The sequence below is a fragment of the Musca domestica genome, unplaced genomic scaffold (assembly GCF_030504385.1).
Source record: "Musca domestica strain aabys unplaced genomic scaffold, Musca_domestica.polishedcontigs.V.1.1 55, whole genome shotgun sequence".
In the NCBI taxonomy this organism is placed as follows: domain Eukaryota; kingdom Metazoa; phylum Arthropoda; class Insecta; order Diptera; family Muscidae; genus Musca; species Musca domestica.
In genome coordinates this window covers 2,197,042-2,215,900 of record NW_026712355.1, presented here as the reverse complement: position 1 = coordinate 2,215,900, position 18,859 = coordinate 2,197,042, and the positions used below count along the sequence as shown (strand labels likewise).

At 33.9% G+C, this 18,859-nt stretch overlaps 1 protein-coding gene across 9 annotated transcripts in view; it reads right to left on the bottom strand.

Moving 5' to 3' along the window:
- Positions 1–18,859, bottom strand: part of LOC101900472 (chloride channel protein 2) — a 114,553-nt gene that overhangs the window by 16,705 nt on the left and 78,989 nt on the right. For 6 of the 9 annotated variants that reach the window (XM_059128514.1, XM_059128512.1, XM_059128518.1 and 3 more), the window contains exons 2-9: positions 17,718–17,825; positions 11,749–11,914; positions 11,530–11,658; positions 5,624–5,757; positions 5,350–5,506; positions 5,072–5,282; positions 4,753–4,854; positions 3–237 (exon numbers count right to left, since the gene is read on the bottom strand). In XM_059128514.1, the coding sequence (XP_058984497.1) occupies positions 3–237; positions 4,753–4,854; positions 5,072–5,282; positions 5,350–5,506; positions 5,624–5,757; positions 11,530–11,658; positions 11,749–11,914; positions 17,718–17,825 (1,242 nt within the window). Of the gene's footprint in view, positions 1–2; positions 238–4,752; positions 4,855–5,071; positions 5,283–5,349; positions 5,507–5,623; positions 5,758–11,529; positions 11,659–11,748; positions 11,934–17,717; positions 17,826–18,859 lie in introns of all 9 variants that reach the window. The other 3 variants (XM_059128516.1, XM_059128517.1, XM_059128515.1) reach the window with 1 other exon arrangement.

The window sequence follows — 18,859 nt, the reverse complement described above, 5'->3', positions numbered from 1 at the left end:
ACCGTAAAAATAACATAGCATGTCAGATTGATGAATACATTCGTATAGGGTGTCACCCAATGGGTTACAATGGCTGCCTGCTCCACGGTCAAATCATCGCGAGACCACGTGAAATTACTAAACAACTGGGTCACCTGTTCATGGGTACCCAATTCACCGGCAATAAATTGGCCCGTTCCCAAGGGAAAAGATATGGTTGATACCAACAAAGCCAAGAAGCCTGGGTACAGGAAGCGACTGAAAAGGGAAACGGGAGAAAAATTAGAAAATAAATTCAAGGACCAAAGTTAATCAGGAGAAAGTTCTGGGGTTTCAAGGATGAATGAACTCTGTAAAATATTCAAAGGACTTTTTTCCAGGAGAACCTTTGGAACTTTTGGAACCCTTTTCTCTATAGAAAATATTTTCCAAGGTCTGAGGATACATTTTTCGAAAGAAAAAAAATCATCAATGCAAAAAATTGAAGGACCTAATAAATAATTCCAAGGATTTTTTTCCAAGGAAACCTTTGTTCATCCTCTGTGGACGTTTTTCCCTTAAGGACCTCTTTTCTCTACAAAAAATATTTTTCCAAGGTCCGAGAATAAACATTTCAAAAGAAAAAAAAAATCATCAATTAAAAAAATTCAAGGATCAAGGACCAAGGTCCCTCAGAACATTTTTTTAACTTCTGTGGACATTTTTCTCTTAAGGACCTCTTTTCTCTACAGAAAATATTTTTTTAAGGTCTAAGGAAAAAATTTCCCAAAGAAAAAAAAACTATCATTTCAGAAAATTCAAGGATCAAGGTTCCTCAGAAGAAAGTTCTGGGGAACCATCGATTAAAGAACTCTGTAAAAAAATTCCAAGACCAAAATTCCAAGGGAAACATTTTTCATCTTCTGTGGAACTTTTTCCTAAGGACCCATTTTCCCTATAGAAAATATTTTTCCAAGACCTGAGGATAATTTTTTTCAAAAAAAGAAATTGCCATCAGGAACTGCGGATAATTTCCTTGTTAAAACAGATACTCGAAAGAATGTTCTGGGGAATCAAGGACGTATGCACTCTAATAAACAATTCCAAGGACAAATTGTTTCATCTTCTGTGGACATTTTTTCCCCTAAGGACTTCTTTTTTCTATAGAAAATGTTTTTCCTAGATCTGAGGATAAATTTTCAAAAGAACAAAATATCAATTCAAAAATGCAAGGATTAAGGACCAAGGTTCCTCAGAAGATAGTTCTGGGGAACCTAATATGAATAAACACTGATAAAAATTCCAAGGACATTTTTTCCAGGGAAAAGGTTGTTATCTTCAGTGGACCTTTTTTCCCTTGGGACCCGATTCTGATGACACTTTTTCCAAGGAAACATTTTTTCAGGAGGAAAGGTTGTCATCTTCTGCGGTCCTTATTTACCCTAAGGACACATTTTCTGTATAGAAAATATTTTTCCAAGGCCGGAGTATATTTTTTTCAAAAGAGAAAATTTCGTTAGGAACTGAAGATAGTTTTCTTGTTAAAACAGATCCTCGTAAGATAGTTCTGGGGAACCAAAGACGTATGAACTCTGATAAACAATTCCAATGACATTTTTTCTAAGGGAACATTTTTTTATCTTCTGTAGAACTTTTTCTTCCAAGGACCTCTTTTTTTCCAAAAAAATATTCAAGGCCTGAGAAAAAATTGTTCCAAAGTGAAAGAATCCATCAATTCAAAAAACTTAAGGATCAAGGACCAAGGTTCCTCTGGGGAACCAATGATGAATGAACTCTGATAAAAAAGGTTCTTTTTTTCAAGAAAAGTTTGTCATCTTCTGCCGACATTTTTCTCCGAAGGACCTCTTTTCTCTAAAAAAATTCCAAGGCCTGAGGATAAATTCTTCAAAAGAAGATAATAATGAAGATAATTTCCATCAGGAATTGAAGATAATTTTATTCTGAAAGCAGATCCTTGAAAGAGAGTTCTGGGGAACCAAGGACGTATGAACTCTAATAATCAATTCCAAGGACATTTTTTCCAAGGGAACATTTTTTCATCTTCTGTTGACCTTTTTCTCCCAAGGGCCCGTTTTCTCTACAGAAAAAAAAACCTGAGGATAAATTTGAAAAAATAAAAAAAATATCAATTAAAAAATTCAAGGATTAAGGACCAAGGTTCCTCAAAAGAAAGTTTTGGGGAACAAATGATGAATGAACTCTGATAACAATTCCAAGGACCTTTTTTCCAAGAGAAAAGGTCGTCATCTTCTGTGGACATTTTCCCCTAAGGACCTCTTTTCTCTACAGAAAATATTTTTCCAAGGCCTAAGGATAAATTTTTCAAAAGAAGATATTGCCATGAGGAACTGAAGATAATTTTATTCTAAAACATATCCTCGGAAGAAAGTTCTGGGAAACCAAGGACCTATGAACTCTAATAAACAAGTCCTAGGACATTTTTTCCAAGAAACATTTTTCTTCTGTGGACATATTTTCCCCCAAGGACCTCTTTTTTCTTAGATAATATTTTTCCAAGGTTTGAGTATAAATTTGTCGAAAGGACCTGTGGACCTTTTTTTCCTAAGGACCCATTTTCTTTATAGAAAATATTTTTCCAAGGCCTGAGATAAATTTAAAAAAAAATCAAGGATCAAGGACCAAGGTTCCACAGAAGAAAGTTCTGGGGAACCAATCATGAATGAACTCTGGAGAAAAGGTTGTCATCTTCTGTGGACCTTTTTTCTCTAAGGACCCAATTCCAAGGAAATTTTTTCCAGGAAAAAAGGTTGTTATCTTCTGTGGACCTTTTTTATCCTAAGGACCTTTTCCCTGTAGAAAATATTTGTCCAGGGTCTGAGTATACATTTTTCAAAAGAAGAAATTTCTTGTTAAAAAGTTCTTTGTAAGATAGTTCTGGGGAACCAAGGAAGTGTGGACTCTAATAAACAATTCCAAGGAAACATTTTTTCATCTTTTGTAGACTTTTTTCCCATGGACCTCTTTTCTCTACAGAAAATATTTTTCCAAACTTTGAGGTTAACATTTTCAAAAAAGAAAAAAAAATGATCAATTCAAAACTTCAAGGATCAAGGACTTAGGTTCCGCAGGAGAAAATTCTGGGGTCCAAGGACCCCTTTTCCAGGAGAAAAGGTTCTCATATTCCGATATCACAGGAATTATTTCAAATTTGGCATTTGAAGTTCGTAATGGATACTCAGCCTATGACAAAAAATTGCGTATGCAGGGCCACGGTCTTCGTATAGCCTCCATGTAACGGTACCTCCCAATATTCGGTATTTTGATGATTTTAGCGAGATTATTCACCGGAATTGTTTCAAATTTGGTATTTGAAGTTCGTAATGGGTACTACAGCCTACGACGGAAAATTGTCCGTGCAGGTCAACGCTTTCGTATAGCCCCCATATACCGGTACCTACCGATATTCGGTATTTTGATGATTTTAGCGACATTATTCACCGGAATTGTTTCAAACTTTGTATTTGAAGTTCGTAATGAATACTGCAGCCTATGTTAGGAAATTGTCTCTTCAGGACCACGTCTTCGTATAGCCCCCATATAACGGTACCTGCCGATATTCAGTATTTTGATGATTTTAGCGACACTATTCACCATAATGGTTTCAAATTTGGTATTTGAAGTTCATAATGGATGCTACAGCCTGCGACGGAAAATTGTCTGTGCAGGTCCACGTCTTCGTATAGGCCCCATATAACGGTACCTCCCGATATTCGGAATTTTGATAATTTTAGCTACATTATTCACCGGAATTGTTTCAAATTTTGTATTTGAAGTTCGTAATGGGTATTACAGCCTAAGACAGAAAATTGTCTGTGCAGGTCCAGGTCTTCGTATAGCCCCTAAATATCGGTACCTCCCTATATTCGGTATTTTGATGATTTTAGCTACATTATTCACCGGAATTGTTTTAAATTTGGTATTTAAAGTTCGTAATGCATACTTCAGCCAAAGATAGAAAATTGTCAGTGCAGGTCCACGCCATCGTATAGCCCCATACAACGGCACCTCCTCATATTCAGTATTTTGACGATTTTAGGTACAATATTTAACGAAATTGTTCGAAATTTGAAGTTCGTAATGGATTCTAAAGTCTATGACAGAAAATTGTCTGTGCAGGTTTAGGTCTTCGCATAGGCCCCATATATCAGTATTTCCCAATATTCGGTATTTTGATGATTTTAGCGACATTATTCTCCGGAATTATTTCAAATTTGATATTTGAAGTTCGAAATGGGTACTACAGTCTATGACAGAAAATTGTCCGTGCAGGTTCTCATTTTGGTACAGCACCCATATAATGGCACCTCCCGATATTCGGCATTTTGATGATTTTATCGACATTATTCACCGTAAATGTTTTAAATTTTGTATTTGAAGTTCGTTATGGATACTGCAGCCTTGGTATAGCCTTCATATAACGGAACTTCCGTATATTCGGTATTTTGATGATTTTAGCAATTTTTTTTTCGTTTCGCATTTTCAATTTTCGTATTTTTATGACAAAAATTACCAATGCAGGTCCTTATATAGCGGCTACATTCGCTATTTTTATTTTTGTAATTTTGACGGATTTTATTTTTTTTTTTTTTGAAAATTGCCAAATTCGTTCCAAATGTTGGAGGGTATTCAAAGTTCGCCCTGGATTTTTAAATTGTTTTTTTCTCAAAAAAAAATTTTGTTCAAGGTCTGAGGATATTTTTTTTTTTTGGAAATCAGATCCCTTTTTCTGGCATTATTTGGAGGATTACTCACTTCTTTTGGAGGAACTTGTTCATTTTCTTATTCGAGCGCATAAATAGGACGTATCTTCGATGTACCCAGACATAAGCGGCTCCGCCAAGGCCACAAACGACACTGAAATATAAAAGAAAATTTATTATTAAAAAAAGAAGGTTGTTTTAGGAAACCCCTAAAGATGTCCTTTCTTTAGAAAAATTCCCTTTACTTTTGGAAAATTCTCATTCTTTCGACAATTTTTTATTCAAACCAGCTTCAATAGTTTTCCTTTGGGAAAATTCCTATTAAGCTTGTCTGAATGTGAATTTCTGAGATTAGAATTTTGGCAACTTACCCCATCAAGGCAAACACGAACAACTCCTGAGGATCGAATGGAAATTCCGTTGTGAAATTCGTTAAGAACACTGCCCTCACTGTGTCGGCATTTTGGAACCAAACAGCCAGCAAACGAAAAACTGTAGCACCACAGACGGCGGCGAAGAAGCCGCGCCAATAGTTACGCACCGCAAAATAGGTGGTTGTTACTTCTATACTAAATAATACACCTGGAGGATGAAGAAGAAATACCATTAATTTCGAAACAACCATATTAAAGATGTTATCGCCACTCACCGCCCACTGGCGCCGCAAAACACGCCCCCACACCCACTGCACAGGCAGCGGCCAACATTTCCGAGTTGCGCGACTCGTTCTCATAGATACCTTGGAATGATGTTACTAGCTTACTTAATAATTGTGCTACAATACTTGCTATATGTACGAATGGACCCTGGATTGTGGGTGGGTGGTGATGGTGAGGATCAGCAAAAAGAGAAAAATCAAATAAAAAAATTGTGTAATGTTGGCAACCCTGTGTTCTTTGTACTTTGACAATTTTAATACTTACTTCCTTTCCTAATGGCATACCACTGCCCAAAGTTGCCGTTAAACCAACAATTTTGGCCACTAATGTCTTAAAGGTTAAATACTCTTTTAGGGCCACCCCTCGCAGAATGGTTTTCATTTCGGGTATACCGGAACCTAAAGATATGGGGAGGGGGAGATATATATGTAATTTTTTTGGTTGGGTTTAATTAAAATTAACTTAGAGAACTAAACGAAAAATGGCTTAAGGATTAGTAAGGCGAAGGGCGGAGAAAGTTTGAGAAAAAATTGGATGCCTTTCTGTAGTGGGAGTAGAAAACTTTTTTTCGTCGGTACCGACAAAAATTAGTAACCTTCATGAAAAATTTAAATAAAACTTAACAACATTGTTTCTACCGCTAGGCTTAACCTTCCAAAAAATTTTGAATTTTATATATCGTTTTTTTTAAGTCCGAATTTATATAAGGCATGTTTTCTGGCGGCAATTCTTTGTTTGCAAGAGAAAGGGGTAAGGGGAAAACAATTGCTCGTACTGGAAATTTTCTGGTGTTTATTATTTATTAATTTTTTACAAAAAATAAAAATAAAGAAATAAATAAAAATTGCAGAGAAGACAATGATGAAAAACAAAATTGCATTATATAAATGCAGGAGGCAAGTACAAAAGAGAACGATAAAAATTGCTGCCAGTAAACTTGCCTAATATAAATCAGGACTAATCAGCTGAAAATCGACATTCGATATTTTACTTTTAATCATAAATCGTCCAAAATCGATTTCCTTTTTAATTCTTTTAATGTGGAGCTTAGTGCTTTGAGGGAATTAATTTAAATAACAGAAATATTAAATGCTGCATACTTTTAGGCTCATTTAATAGATAGTCGATTTATATATCCCTAGTCCTTTCTAAGGGAGACATCTTATTCCTTGAAGCCTGTAGCATTAATTTTCTATGAAACTAAAGGGGGTTTTTTATTAGGTTTTTTATACCCGCCACCATTTTATATAAATATCCGTTTGTAAATCCTCAAAATACTCTTGATAGACCCTACATAGTATACATATTCTGGACCAGAGTAAAATCCTGGAAGCGTAAGTCCTTTCGAACGAATTGAGATAGAAGGCTAAAATTGTACACACGTTAGTAGACAGGTTAAGTTCGTAAATGGGACATGTCGGTCTACGTTTTTGTATAGCCCCCATACAACGGTACAGCCCGATATTCGGTATTTTCATGATTTTAGCGACATTATTCATCGCATTTTTTCTAATTTCGTATTCAAAACTTGTAATGGGGTAGTAAAACCTATGACAGAAAATTGTTTATGCAGGTCCACGTCTTCATATAGCCCCTTCCAATATTCCGTATTTTGACGATATTAGCGACAATTTTTTTTACCGGAATTGTTTCAAATTTCGTTTAAGTTCGTAATGGATACTACAGCCTATGACAAAAATCGCGTATGCAGGCCACCACATAACGGTTCCTCCCAATATTCGATATTTTTATGATTTTAGAGACATTATAGATCGGAATTGTTTCAAATTTCGCAATTAAAGTTCGCAATATGTTCGGCAAGCAATGACAGAAAAATGTCTATGCAGGTCTTCCTATAGTCCGCATATAACGGTACCTTTCGGTATTCTGTATTTTAATGATATTAGCCACATTATTCACCGGAGTTGTGTTAAATTTCATATTTGAAGTTCGAAATCGGTACTAAAGCATATGACAAAAAATTTCTTATGTAGATTCACATCTTTAAATAGCTCCTATATAACGGATTTCATTTATATGGTATTATTCGACGGATTTTTTTTTGAAAATTTTCAAGTTCTCGCCAAGTGATGAAGGGTATTAAGTTCGACGGGGCCGAACTTCGCTGCTTTTTTACTTGTTCGTGTTTGTTTTACTATTAATAGATTTTATAGAGTTTATAGCTCTCATTATGACTGCATTAACAGATCTCTCTCACTCACACTCGTAATTATAATTTCTCTCCTATTTGTTGTAATTTCGAAATTAGATGGCAATCCATCAAAATCATCATTTCAATAAGAAACTGGCAACGGTGGTACTATTTTGTCCCCTTTCAAATTCGCCTAGTAACAAGTAAAAAGGGCTTTTTATACCCTGTATATAATTATAAAAAGAGTAGGAGAGAACAGTTCTACTGAGAACTTCAATTGTCAAGTTTCATCTAATTTGATTGGAAATTTCGGCAGAAACCTTCAAAATACCGAAAATCGGGAGGTATATACCAATTAGTGGACCTGTAGAGATTTTTTTGCAATGGGAGAACTTACCTACCAAGAACTCCAAATGATTTGGTTGGAAATTATGGCGGAAACCCTTAAAAATACCGGAAAGCTAGAGATACCGTCATATTGAATCGGAGGTACTTGCTGTAAGTGCCAAGATTCAGTTAATTTGGGCTGATTTAGCCATTTGATGTACAATGCAACTGAAATCGGATAAAGATATATATGGGATCTATATCCAAATCTGAACCGATTTTGCAAAATTTTAGGCACTTATTTCTGAGCCGCATCTGATATTTGGTACCAAAGGTCATTGTTGTGGAGTGCATATTACACATGTAAGGTACTAAAAATCCCAATCAGGATCAACCATATAAATGGGAGCTATAGCTATATCTGAACCGATTTTTACCAATTTTTATTTACTAGCTTCTAGACTGAATTCCGTCGGAAGTGTAGTCCATTTGGGCTGCTATTGTCATTTGGTGAACAATAAATCTGAAATCGGTTAAAGATATATGTGGGGGCTTAAACACCAAATCGAATGAAACATATATATGGGAGTTATAGCTATATCTGAACAGATTTTCACTAAATTCGATGTACTGGCTTCTAGACTGAATTCGGTTGGATGTGCCAAAATTCAGGACTGATATTGACCATTTGGTGCACAATCAACTCGAAATCGGTTGAAGATATATATTTGGGAGCTATATCTAAATTTGAACCGATTCTCACCAATTCCAATAGGGTTCGCCCTTGGGCCAAACAAATATTTTTTGTAAATAAATGCGACCTATATTTTGTTCACAAAAATAAATGGACAGACGGACAGACAGACGAACTCACATTCATAAATCGACATAGAAAGTGATTCTATGCAGATAATATCTATCTTGTTTCCTTTTGTCTGTTACAAAAATGCACAAAGACATAATGCGGACGGACGGACATCGACATGGAATTTTATGCTGATCAAGAATATTTATACTTTTTGGAGTCTAAAATGAATATTTCGAGGTGGTTTAATCGGAATGACAAATTCAAATTTATGGTGGAGGGTATAAACATTATTTACTCAAATTATACACCTCGAGTATGATTCCCCCTGGGTACTATTATAAGACGAATATGTTAACTTAACTCCACTATTTTCAAAAAAAGTTTCCATATTCCGATGTAAAATCTATTGTATAATAATGTTTTTAAACTTTATAACATTCCATGCATTTATTCGAGGGATTATTAAATTATTAATTTATGGCAACTCTGTGCTACAGAGGTTTGTAAGTGGGAGAGAATTCGAGTTCAAGTTGGAGTTTGTTAGAAAAAAACTTGTTAATAAACTTATGTGAGTAGGTGAGAAACAAACCATTAAAGTAAAGTAAGTAAGTAAAAAAATTTACAAGTTGTTTTAATAAAAATTACAATTATATTAAAAATTTTGAAAATATTAAAAAAATTGAATTTTGTGAAAATACTTTTAACTACCAAATGTATATTTAACTAAATATGGCGGAACAAGCCTTACTTAGCAGTACTTTAATGAAATGTTTTGGAGAGAAATTGAAATTATTTAATGGATGAATTTCTAGTACATATGAACATGGTTATAGTTAGCTGAGTGAGAATGATTTTCTTTTGAGATTAAGTGGGGTACACACAATCAGTTTTGAATGACATTTTTATACCCTACACCACAGGGTGGTCAGGGTATTATGTCTTTGTGCATTTGTTTGTAACAGACAAAAGGAAACGAGATACGCCCATAGCTCCTTTTGATGATCTGCATAGAATCACATTCTGAGTCGGTTTATGCATGTCCGTCCGTCCGTTTGTCTGTCCGTTTGTCCATGTAATTTTGTAAACAAAGTACAGTTCGCATTTATTGCCCTATCCAGATGAAATTTTGCACAAATCATTTGTTTGCCCCAAAGACGAACCCTATTGAAATTGGAGATAATCGGTCAAAATTTAGATATAGCTCCCATATATATCTTCGTCCGATTTGCTTTTTATGGTGCACCAAACGTGTAATATCAGTCCGAATAGTATGGAATTTTGTACGTACGATCAGATTGGACCTGAAAATAAGTATGCCAAATTTGATAGAAATCGGTTCAGATATAGCTATAGCTCCCATATATATATTGTTCTTCCGATTTGTTATTTTTGTCCTCCGCAGCCGTAATATGCACTCGGTAACAACAATATTTGGGGAAATACATCAAATACAGCTCAGAAATACATTTGCTAAATTTTATCGAGATCGGTTCGGAGATTTGGATATAGCTCCCATATATAACTTCGTCCGATTTACCTTTGATTGTGCACTAAACGCCTAATATTTGCCCAAATGGGATGAAATTTGGCACATACGACCAAATTGAGTCTAGAAGCTGGTATGTCAAATTTGGTGAAGATCGGATCAGATATAGCTATAGCTCCCATATATATATTGTTCTTCCGATTTGTTATTTTTGTCCTCCGCAGCCGTAATATGCAGTCTGTAACAACAATATTTGGGGAAATATATCAAATACAGCTCAGAAATACATTTGCTAAATTTTATCGAGATCGGTTCGGAGATTTGGATATAGCTCCCACATATATAACTTCGTCCGATTTACCTTTGATTGTGCACCAAACGTCTAATATTTGCCCAAATGGGATGAAATTTGGCATTTACGACCGAATTGAGTCTAGAAGCTAGTATGTCAAATTTGGTGAAGATCGGTTCTGATAAAGCTGTAGATCCCATATATACTGTTCATCCGATTTGTTATATTTATTACCCCCAGCCGTAATATGCACTCCGTAACAACGATATTCAGGGAAATATATCAAATACAGCTCAGAAACACACTTGCTAAATTTTATAGAGATCGGCTCAGATTTGGATATAGCTCCCATATATAACTTCGTCCGATTTACCTTTGATTGTGCACTAAACGTCTAATATTTGCCCAAATCGGATGAAATTTGGCATTTAGGACCGAATTGAGTCTAGAAGCTAGTATGTCAAATTTGGTGAAGATCGGTTCAGAAATAGCTGTAGATCCCATATATACTGTTCATCCGATTTGTTATATTTATTACCCCCAGCCGTAATATGCACTCCGTAACAACGATATTCAGGGAAATATATCAAATACAGCTCAGTAATATCTTTGCCAAATTTTATGGAGATCGGTTCCGATTTGGCCCCCATACATATTTTTATCCGATTTCAAATTAATTGTGCACCAAATGGGCAATACAAGTCCGAATTTAAAAGATACAAATGGTTCGGCATAATTAGTTCTTTGAACTTCAAATTATAAATATAATCATAGCGTGTCTGATTGAATTCTCCCATAAAACATTTTAATTGTTATGCGGAGCTCTACTAAATTTGCAAAGTGGTGTAGGGTATCATAAAGTCGGCCCGCCCGACTTTAAGACTTTCTTTACTGGTTTTAAATTAAAAACAAGTCTCGAAATTGAATGCTAATGGATGGTAACTTAATTTTATGAAAGCTGTCATTTGAAACAGATAGTGTGTCCCCTACTTTAAATATATTTTAGCATGCAATGTGGACCTCAAAGCAATGGCGTTTATACATGCGCCCGCATAAATCATGTTTTACCAAAAAATGAAGCAAAATATGAAAAACTCAAACTTACCTATACTCTGCGGTGCTATCAGATGTACAAAGCCCGCCGAGAACAATATCAGACAGACGGGCAATGAGACCCAGGCAAAATACTGGGCTATGGGCTGAGATGTTAGATCGCGATACAGCCAAACACGGGCTAATTTCAAAAAAAAAAAAAAAAAAAAAAAATTATGAATTAATTAAAAATTCTAAAATATTTATTTTTTTTTTCGAAATTAAAACTCACCATTTGTACATATCGATATACCCTTGTCCATGATATACGACAGCAGGGCCATAATTATGCCCAACAGGGCCAAAAACACCCAGTCTTCGCCTAGGCGGGCAAATGTGTGTTTCCATATCCATGATGAGACTTTAAATGCACGAGACTCACGTTTCCCTAGGAGTTCCTGTAAATATTTCCCAGGACTGCTGCTTTATAATCAATTTGTTTGGAATAGGTGTGTGGGTGGTACTAGTTTTTTTTTGGTTAATTTATAATGGGAAAGGTGGTTAATGGGGGGTGTGTTTTTTATAGCTAAAGGAGTATGGCAGAGAAGCACAGTGATTTGGGGGGTTTTTTGTAAAGAAAATATTTGTGGAGGATATATTACGCGTAGACAATAGGCTCTTAGGAGAAATGAACTAGGCTTTTCCTAATGGACTTTCATAAGGAAAATTCGTACCAAAAATGATACTAAAAAGGACTAAAAACAGGGTCTTAGAATTGAAACTCGGAAAAATTTGCCTGTAGACCACCATTGTTGCGAGGTATCAGAGAAGGTGTTCTGTTTTGGAAATTTGTACGAAAATAGATAGTAAAAAAGTACTAGATATAGTACTTTTAGGGTAAGAATTCTGGATATTTGGCGAAAGGACGAGGTTTTTAAAAATGCCTTCTAAAACGTACTAAAACTATGGGCTAAAAAAAACTTTACTCTTGGGATTGGAATTTTCATAAAAAGGTACTAAACGTATAAAGAAACTGGGCTTTTTGACAAAATTGGTACTATAATAGGTACCAAAAAGTACTAAATATTGAGACAGAATTCTGAAACTTAATAGTTATTCTTAAAATTAAGCCTAAACCTTTTTGGTGGGAAGGTTATATTTTTTTTTGGAAAATTTTGAACGAAAAGGTACTATTTTGGGGCAAGACTCCATACATTTTGTGCTACAATCTTTAAATTTAGAGTGAAAGTCGCTGTTGATACAAGACATCAGATTAAATTGTATTAATTGTATTAATTGTATTTTTTTAAATTCGTACTAAAAAGGTACCAAAAAGTACTAAATTTTGTATTTTCGGGATAGAATTCTGAAATTTAGTATTTATTTTTAAATTTATTAAAACTAAGCATTTGACCATTCATTGATGGAAATGTGGTAATTTTTTAGAAACCTTGTACTAAAAGGTACTACTGGTACTAAAATCTATGTTTTGGGGTAAAACTTTATAATTTTTTGTTAGAATCTTCAAATTTTTACTGAAGGTCACGGTAGATACAAGAATCAGATAAAATTGTGTTTTTGGAAGTTAGTACTAAAAAGTTACCAAATATGTACTAAAAGTACTAAATATTGTATTTACGAGACATAATTCTGAAATTTAATATTTATTCCCAAAATTCTTAAAATTAAGCATTTGATTAGTTTTTGGTGGGAAGGTTGTAACCTAACGGATAAAACTCTATACTTTCGGTCCTACAATCTTCAAATTTAGATTTAAGGTCACGTTTGATACAAAACATCAGATTACATTGTGTTTTAAGGAAATTCGTTCTAAAAATGTACCATATATGTACCAAATAGTACTAAATTTTGTATTTTCGAGATAGAATTATGAAATTTAGTATTTATTCTTAAAATTCTTAAAACTATGCATTTGACCACCTATTGGTGGAAATGTTGTATTTTTTTGGAAATTGTCTACTAAAATGTACTAATGGTACTAAAACCTATATTTTGGGGAAAGACTCTATACATTTTGTGCTACAATCTTTAAATTTAGACTGAAGGTCAATCTTAATACACAACATTAGATAAAATTGTGTTTTTGGAAAGTCGTACTAAAAAGGTACCAAATATGTACCTTAAAGTACAAAATAATGTGTTTACGATACAGAATTCTGAAATTTATTATTTATTCTTAAAATTATTAAAACTAAGCATTTTACCAGTTATTAATGGAAGGTTGTAGTTTTTTTTTTTTGGAAATTTTGTACAAAAAGGTACTAATGGTACAAAAACCTGTGTTTTGGGGAAAACTCTACGCTGTTGGTGCTAGAATCTTAAACATTACACTGGAGGTCACTCATGATACAGGACATCAAATCAAATTGTGTTTTGTGGAATTTGTACTAAAAAAGTACGAAAATTTGGACTCCCTTGCTGCTTTTGAAAATTCGTACCAAAAAAAGTTCTAAAAATTGCTGAAATCTGAATTTTAGAGTTTGAATCAACAAATTTCGCATATAGGCCACAATTATTGCGTGACATCAAAAAAGGTAATGTTTTGGAAATTCGTACTAAAAAAGTACGAACATTTGGACTCCCTTGCTGCTTTTGAAAATTCGTACCAAAAATGGTTCTAAAAATTGCTGAAATCTGAATTTTAGAGTTCGAATCAACAAATTTCGCATATAGGCCACAATTATTGAGTGACATCAAAAAAGGTAATGTTCTTTGGAAATTCCTTCTAAAATAGGTACTCAAACTTACCAAATATTGTACTTTTAGAGATAGTAGTCGGACATTTTATATCTAGTACTGTCGGTGGAAACGAATATTATCTTCGAAATTCAATATCACCATTCGTACATTTTTGGTACTTAAAGCTACTAAGTGTGGAGAAGAAGGGGTGGAATTGTAAAATGTGGCATGTGGTCACTTCTGGTGTAAAGGGGTGATAAGCTGTATTGTTTGTACTATTTAGTATTTAATACTTTTTTATATAATAATTTAGTACTTAAGTACTTAGTAATAGTATCAAATATTGAATTCTATACTTTAAGCTTTAGAATCTTAACATTTTCGCACTACTAGCCCGAAACATGAGAAAAGGTGGAGTTTTAAGAATTCAGCAATACTAAATACTAAATAGGTATATATTCTTAGAATTTGTTTATCTGACTGCGTATTGCGAATTGGATTTATAAAGGCGAGCATTTTTGGTACGAAAAACGCAACCCCGGTACAAAATGCCACGAAGTTAAGCTTGGAATCTAAATTTTGGCAAGATCATCACTGGTGGTGCAAGAAGGTTGGATAGTGCGAGATTTTTGACAATTTGTACCTAAAGGGTACGAAAAGTACAAAAAAATAAAATCAGGCAAAAAAGCTGTAAGTTATACCCTCCACCATTTGGAGCGAATTTTGCAATTTTCAAAAAAAGAATAATTAAATAAAATCCATTAAAAATTCTTTTAAAATCTTAAAAATACCAAATATTGCCGTTATATTAGGGTCTATACGACGACGTGGAACTGGGTAGGCAACTTTTGTCATAAGCCATTACAATATTCAAATACCAAAATTAAAAATAAAAAACTTTGAAATTTTGAGTACGGACAGATGCTGAGAGGAAATTAGAAAATCTGAACTATAAGGGTACGAGAAGTTCTAAAAAGTACAAAATGTTACAACATTATTATTGGGCGGATTACTGGAGCTATTAATTTTAATTTTTGAATGATTGTCAACACAAGGCCGGGGCTTTGAATATTCATAAGTCCTAAAAAGGCATAATATTGTCATCTCAGTGTACGAAAAGTACAAAATGTTACAGCATTATTATAGGTCGGTTTGTTAGAGCTATTACCAAGGTAGGGGAATTGGATATTCCTATTTAAAGGGTACTAAAAGTACCAGAAAGTTACAACATATTCATCTGAACTTTTAAGGGCAAGAAAAGTACTAAAAAGTACAAAATGTTACAGCATTATTATTGGTCCATACAAGCCACTTATGGGTACTAAAGTACCAAAAAGGTGCAACATTATTATTGAGCGATTCACAAGAGCTGGAACTTTAAATGTTTTGCAGGGTCAATCTTGGTGCAGGAGGTGATTTGTACGACTTGGTAAGGGTAAGGAATAAATTGTGCATTTTTTTATTGAACTGAAGCCCAATTTTTACGTTGAAAGAGATTTTCGGAACCTTCCACTCTACGGGTACGAACCAGGTGAATTTGAATTTTGCATAGGGTATTATATATTCGACCACCGATCAACTTTTAAACATTCCTTGTTGTCGTTTTATTTATCTTTTTTCTTATTCCCCCCCCCCCCCCCTGTCCACTACTATACACATTCGGCGTTTTAATCCTAACTGAGAGTGCCCACCGACCCAAGCAGAGAATATTTTTAAATGTTTTTTTATGCCCTACATGTCTTTGTGTCTTTGTGCATATGTTTGTAACATGGAGAAGGAAGCGAGATAGACTCATATTTAGTCTTGAGGATCTTCATAGAATCTCTGAGTCGATTTATGTATATCAGTCCGTCCGATATAGATATAACTCCCATATATATCTTCAACCAATTTCGGGTTAATTGTGCACCAAATATCTAAAATCTTTCCAAATGAACTGATTATTCGTTATTCCGACTGAATTCAAATTTGAGTACTTTAAATTTGAAATTTGGTTAAGATATAGCTATAGCACCCATATATATGTTTCATTGGGCCTTTTTATAACAAATGGGTTAAAAAATAAATAATTAATAAATAATCCGATTTGGGCTTCTAAGTCCCTCACATGCGGTCCATAACAAAGATTTTTGGTACCAGATATCAGATATAGCTGAGAAATAAGTACCGAACATTTTGTCAAAATCGGTTCCCATTTGGAAATAGCTTCTATCTGAAATCTTTATCCGATTTCAGGTTTATTGTGACCAAATGTCTAATATCAGCCCAAATGGACTGAATTTTGTCACTTCCGACGGTGTTTAGCCCAGAAACAAATACTTCAAATAGCTCCTATATACATACATGATCACATTTTTATATATCTTCGATATAGCCCTTCATCCGATTTTACGGTAATTGCTCACCATATATCTAAAATCAGCCCAAATTGAATAGATTTTTTCATAATCAACCGAATTTTACCATTTGGTGAGACTCGGTCCGGTATATATTGTTATATAGCATTGTTAGTTGGTACTAGAGGTACGAAAGCCCCCGTCAAATTTGTTGGAAATCGATTCAGAGTTGGATATAGTTCCCAAATTGTGAGTGCTCTAAAGCCATGATATGCATTCAAAAAAGGTTCGTATTTGGTATGATCTACTTCACATAAACTCCCAATATAAACTTTTTTTTTTATTACAGGAGCTCTACTATATCATATCTATCATATAGTCGGCCCGTCCGACTTCTGACCTTTCCCTAATGTGTTTTTTTTTAAAATATTGAGTATAATATTAATGTATTAAAAATATATATTTTTGGAAGACCACGGACCTTCTATATATTTAAGTATTGAAATCCTGGAGGAAAATTTAGGAAGTTCGTCATTTTTAGAATTTGGATAAAATTTAAGAAAAATTATATTTATAGGCATCCAAAACCTAAAGTTGAGGGTCTTTTTAAATATCTCTCAAGGATTTCGAAAATTCGCAACTAATTCTCGATTTATTTTCAATTAGTCTCCCAAATCACTGTGCTCTACCCTAGCAATAATGATCAATAGATTCAAAACTATTATAAGAATGCTGACGTTTTGAACTCAAAAATAAATGATTTTGGGGAAACCACTTAACATTCTAAATGGTTTTTTTAGTTAAAACAAAATCCAAATAAAAAACATTAATTGCAAAAAAAAGGAACAGAAACAGCTACGCCATTAAATTTAATTTTCAATCTTTTTTTCTTGATTTTTCTACTTTGTTTAGCATTTTTTCTACTACGTCATCAAATTAAATTTTCTTTTTTTCTTTTCAATATTCTTTAGCATTTCTTTTTTTTGTTTCTACTTGTTATGTGTGATGTTAATTAGTTGGTTTACCTTAAAAATGTGTTTCTCATATTGCAATTATTTGTTAGTTTTTTTTTTGTAGTATTTTTGTTAAAAGCATGTTTGACCATGCATTTGGTTGTTGTTAGTTGCATGTTATTTTTTTGTTTTACAGAAAAATTAATATTTTGAGTTTTTTTTATTAGTAGATTGTTTTTTCCTTTGCTTTTAATATTCCTTCATACACTTACCTTATTCCTCTGTTTGTCCTCCAACTTTCGTCGTTTTTGCAGCAATTTGAGTTTTCTGGCTTCATCTTTGGCAAATTCTCCTAAATCTTTGGTATAGCGGCCATACATCTAGGGGAGGAGAAAGAACAAACGGAAAAGTGGAATTAATGATGGGTTTAAAGTAGTGAGTGTGGGGTTTTGGGTCGTATGATTGATAATAATTAATTGATATTAGTTATACGCACCCATGTTTAGCAAATGAAACCGTTCATTCATGATTTCCTTTCGCGGAACAAATTTCAAAAAAATTTAAAATAATTGAATGTAGGAATCAAAAATTTGGAAATTTTATGAAGGGTCACAAAAAGGGTCACTTGAAACTGTATTGGTGTTGGGACACCTTATATAAAATTTCAACACCAGACTAAAAATAGAAAATTCAATTGGACAGCGCAGAAGTCAGTTGAGTTCACGATTGAAACAAAGACTCATATATCATAACACTTATATCGCATTTAGTCCCCACTTGAGCGATAGCAGTCGACTTCCTCCAGTTTTTACCAACCCTTTCGAAATCATTGCAGGAAGCAAAAAAATAAACTTTTGCGAAATGTACAAAAATATATAAAAAATAAATTAAAAAATCAGCTAAGTTTGACCGGGCCGAATTTTTTATACCCTCCGCCATTTGGAAGGAATTTCAAAAATTTCTAAAAAATTCCGTTGAAAAATACAGCTCAAAGGAAACCTTTTATATAGGGGCTGTACGGAGACGAGGTCCTGCATAAGTAAATTTTTGCCATAGGCTGTAGTAAAGATTCAGAACTTTGAATACGAAATTTTAAAGAATTCCGGTGAATAATGTCGTTAATATTATCACAATTCCGAATAAAGGGAGCCAACTTTATATGTAGGCTAAGCATAGACGTGAACCTGCAATTTTCCTTCATAGGTTGTAGTACCCATTGCGAACTTTAAATACGAAATTTGAAAAAATTCCGGTTAGTAATGTTGTTAAAATCATCAAAATACCGAAAATCGGGAGGTATCGTTATATGGGGGCTATACGGCATCGTGGACCTATTGAGACAATTCTCTTCTAGGGCACTCACTAGGAACTCCGATCCCTCCCATCTTTATAACATATCTTGAGTTAATAAAAA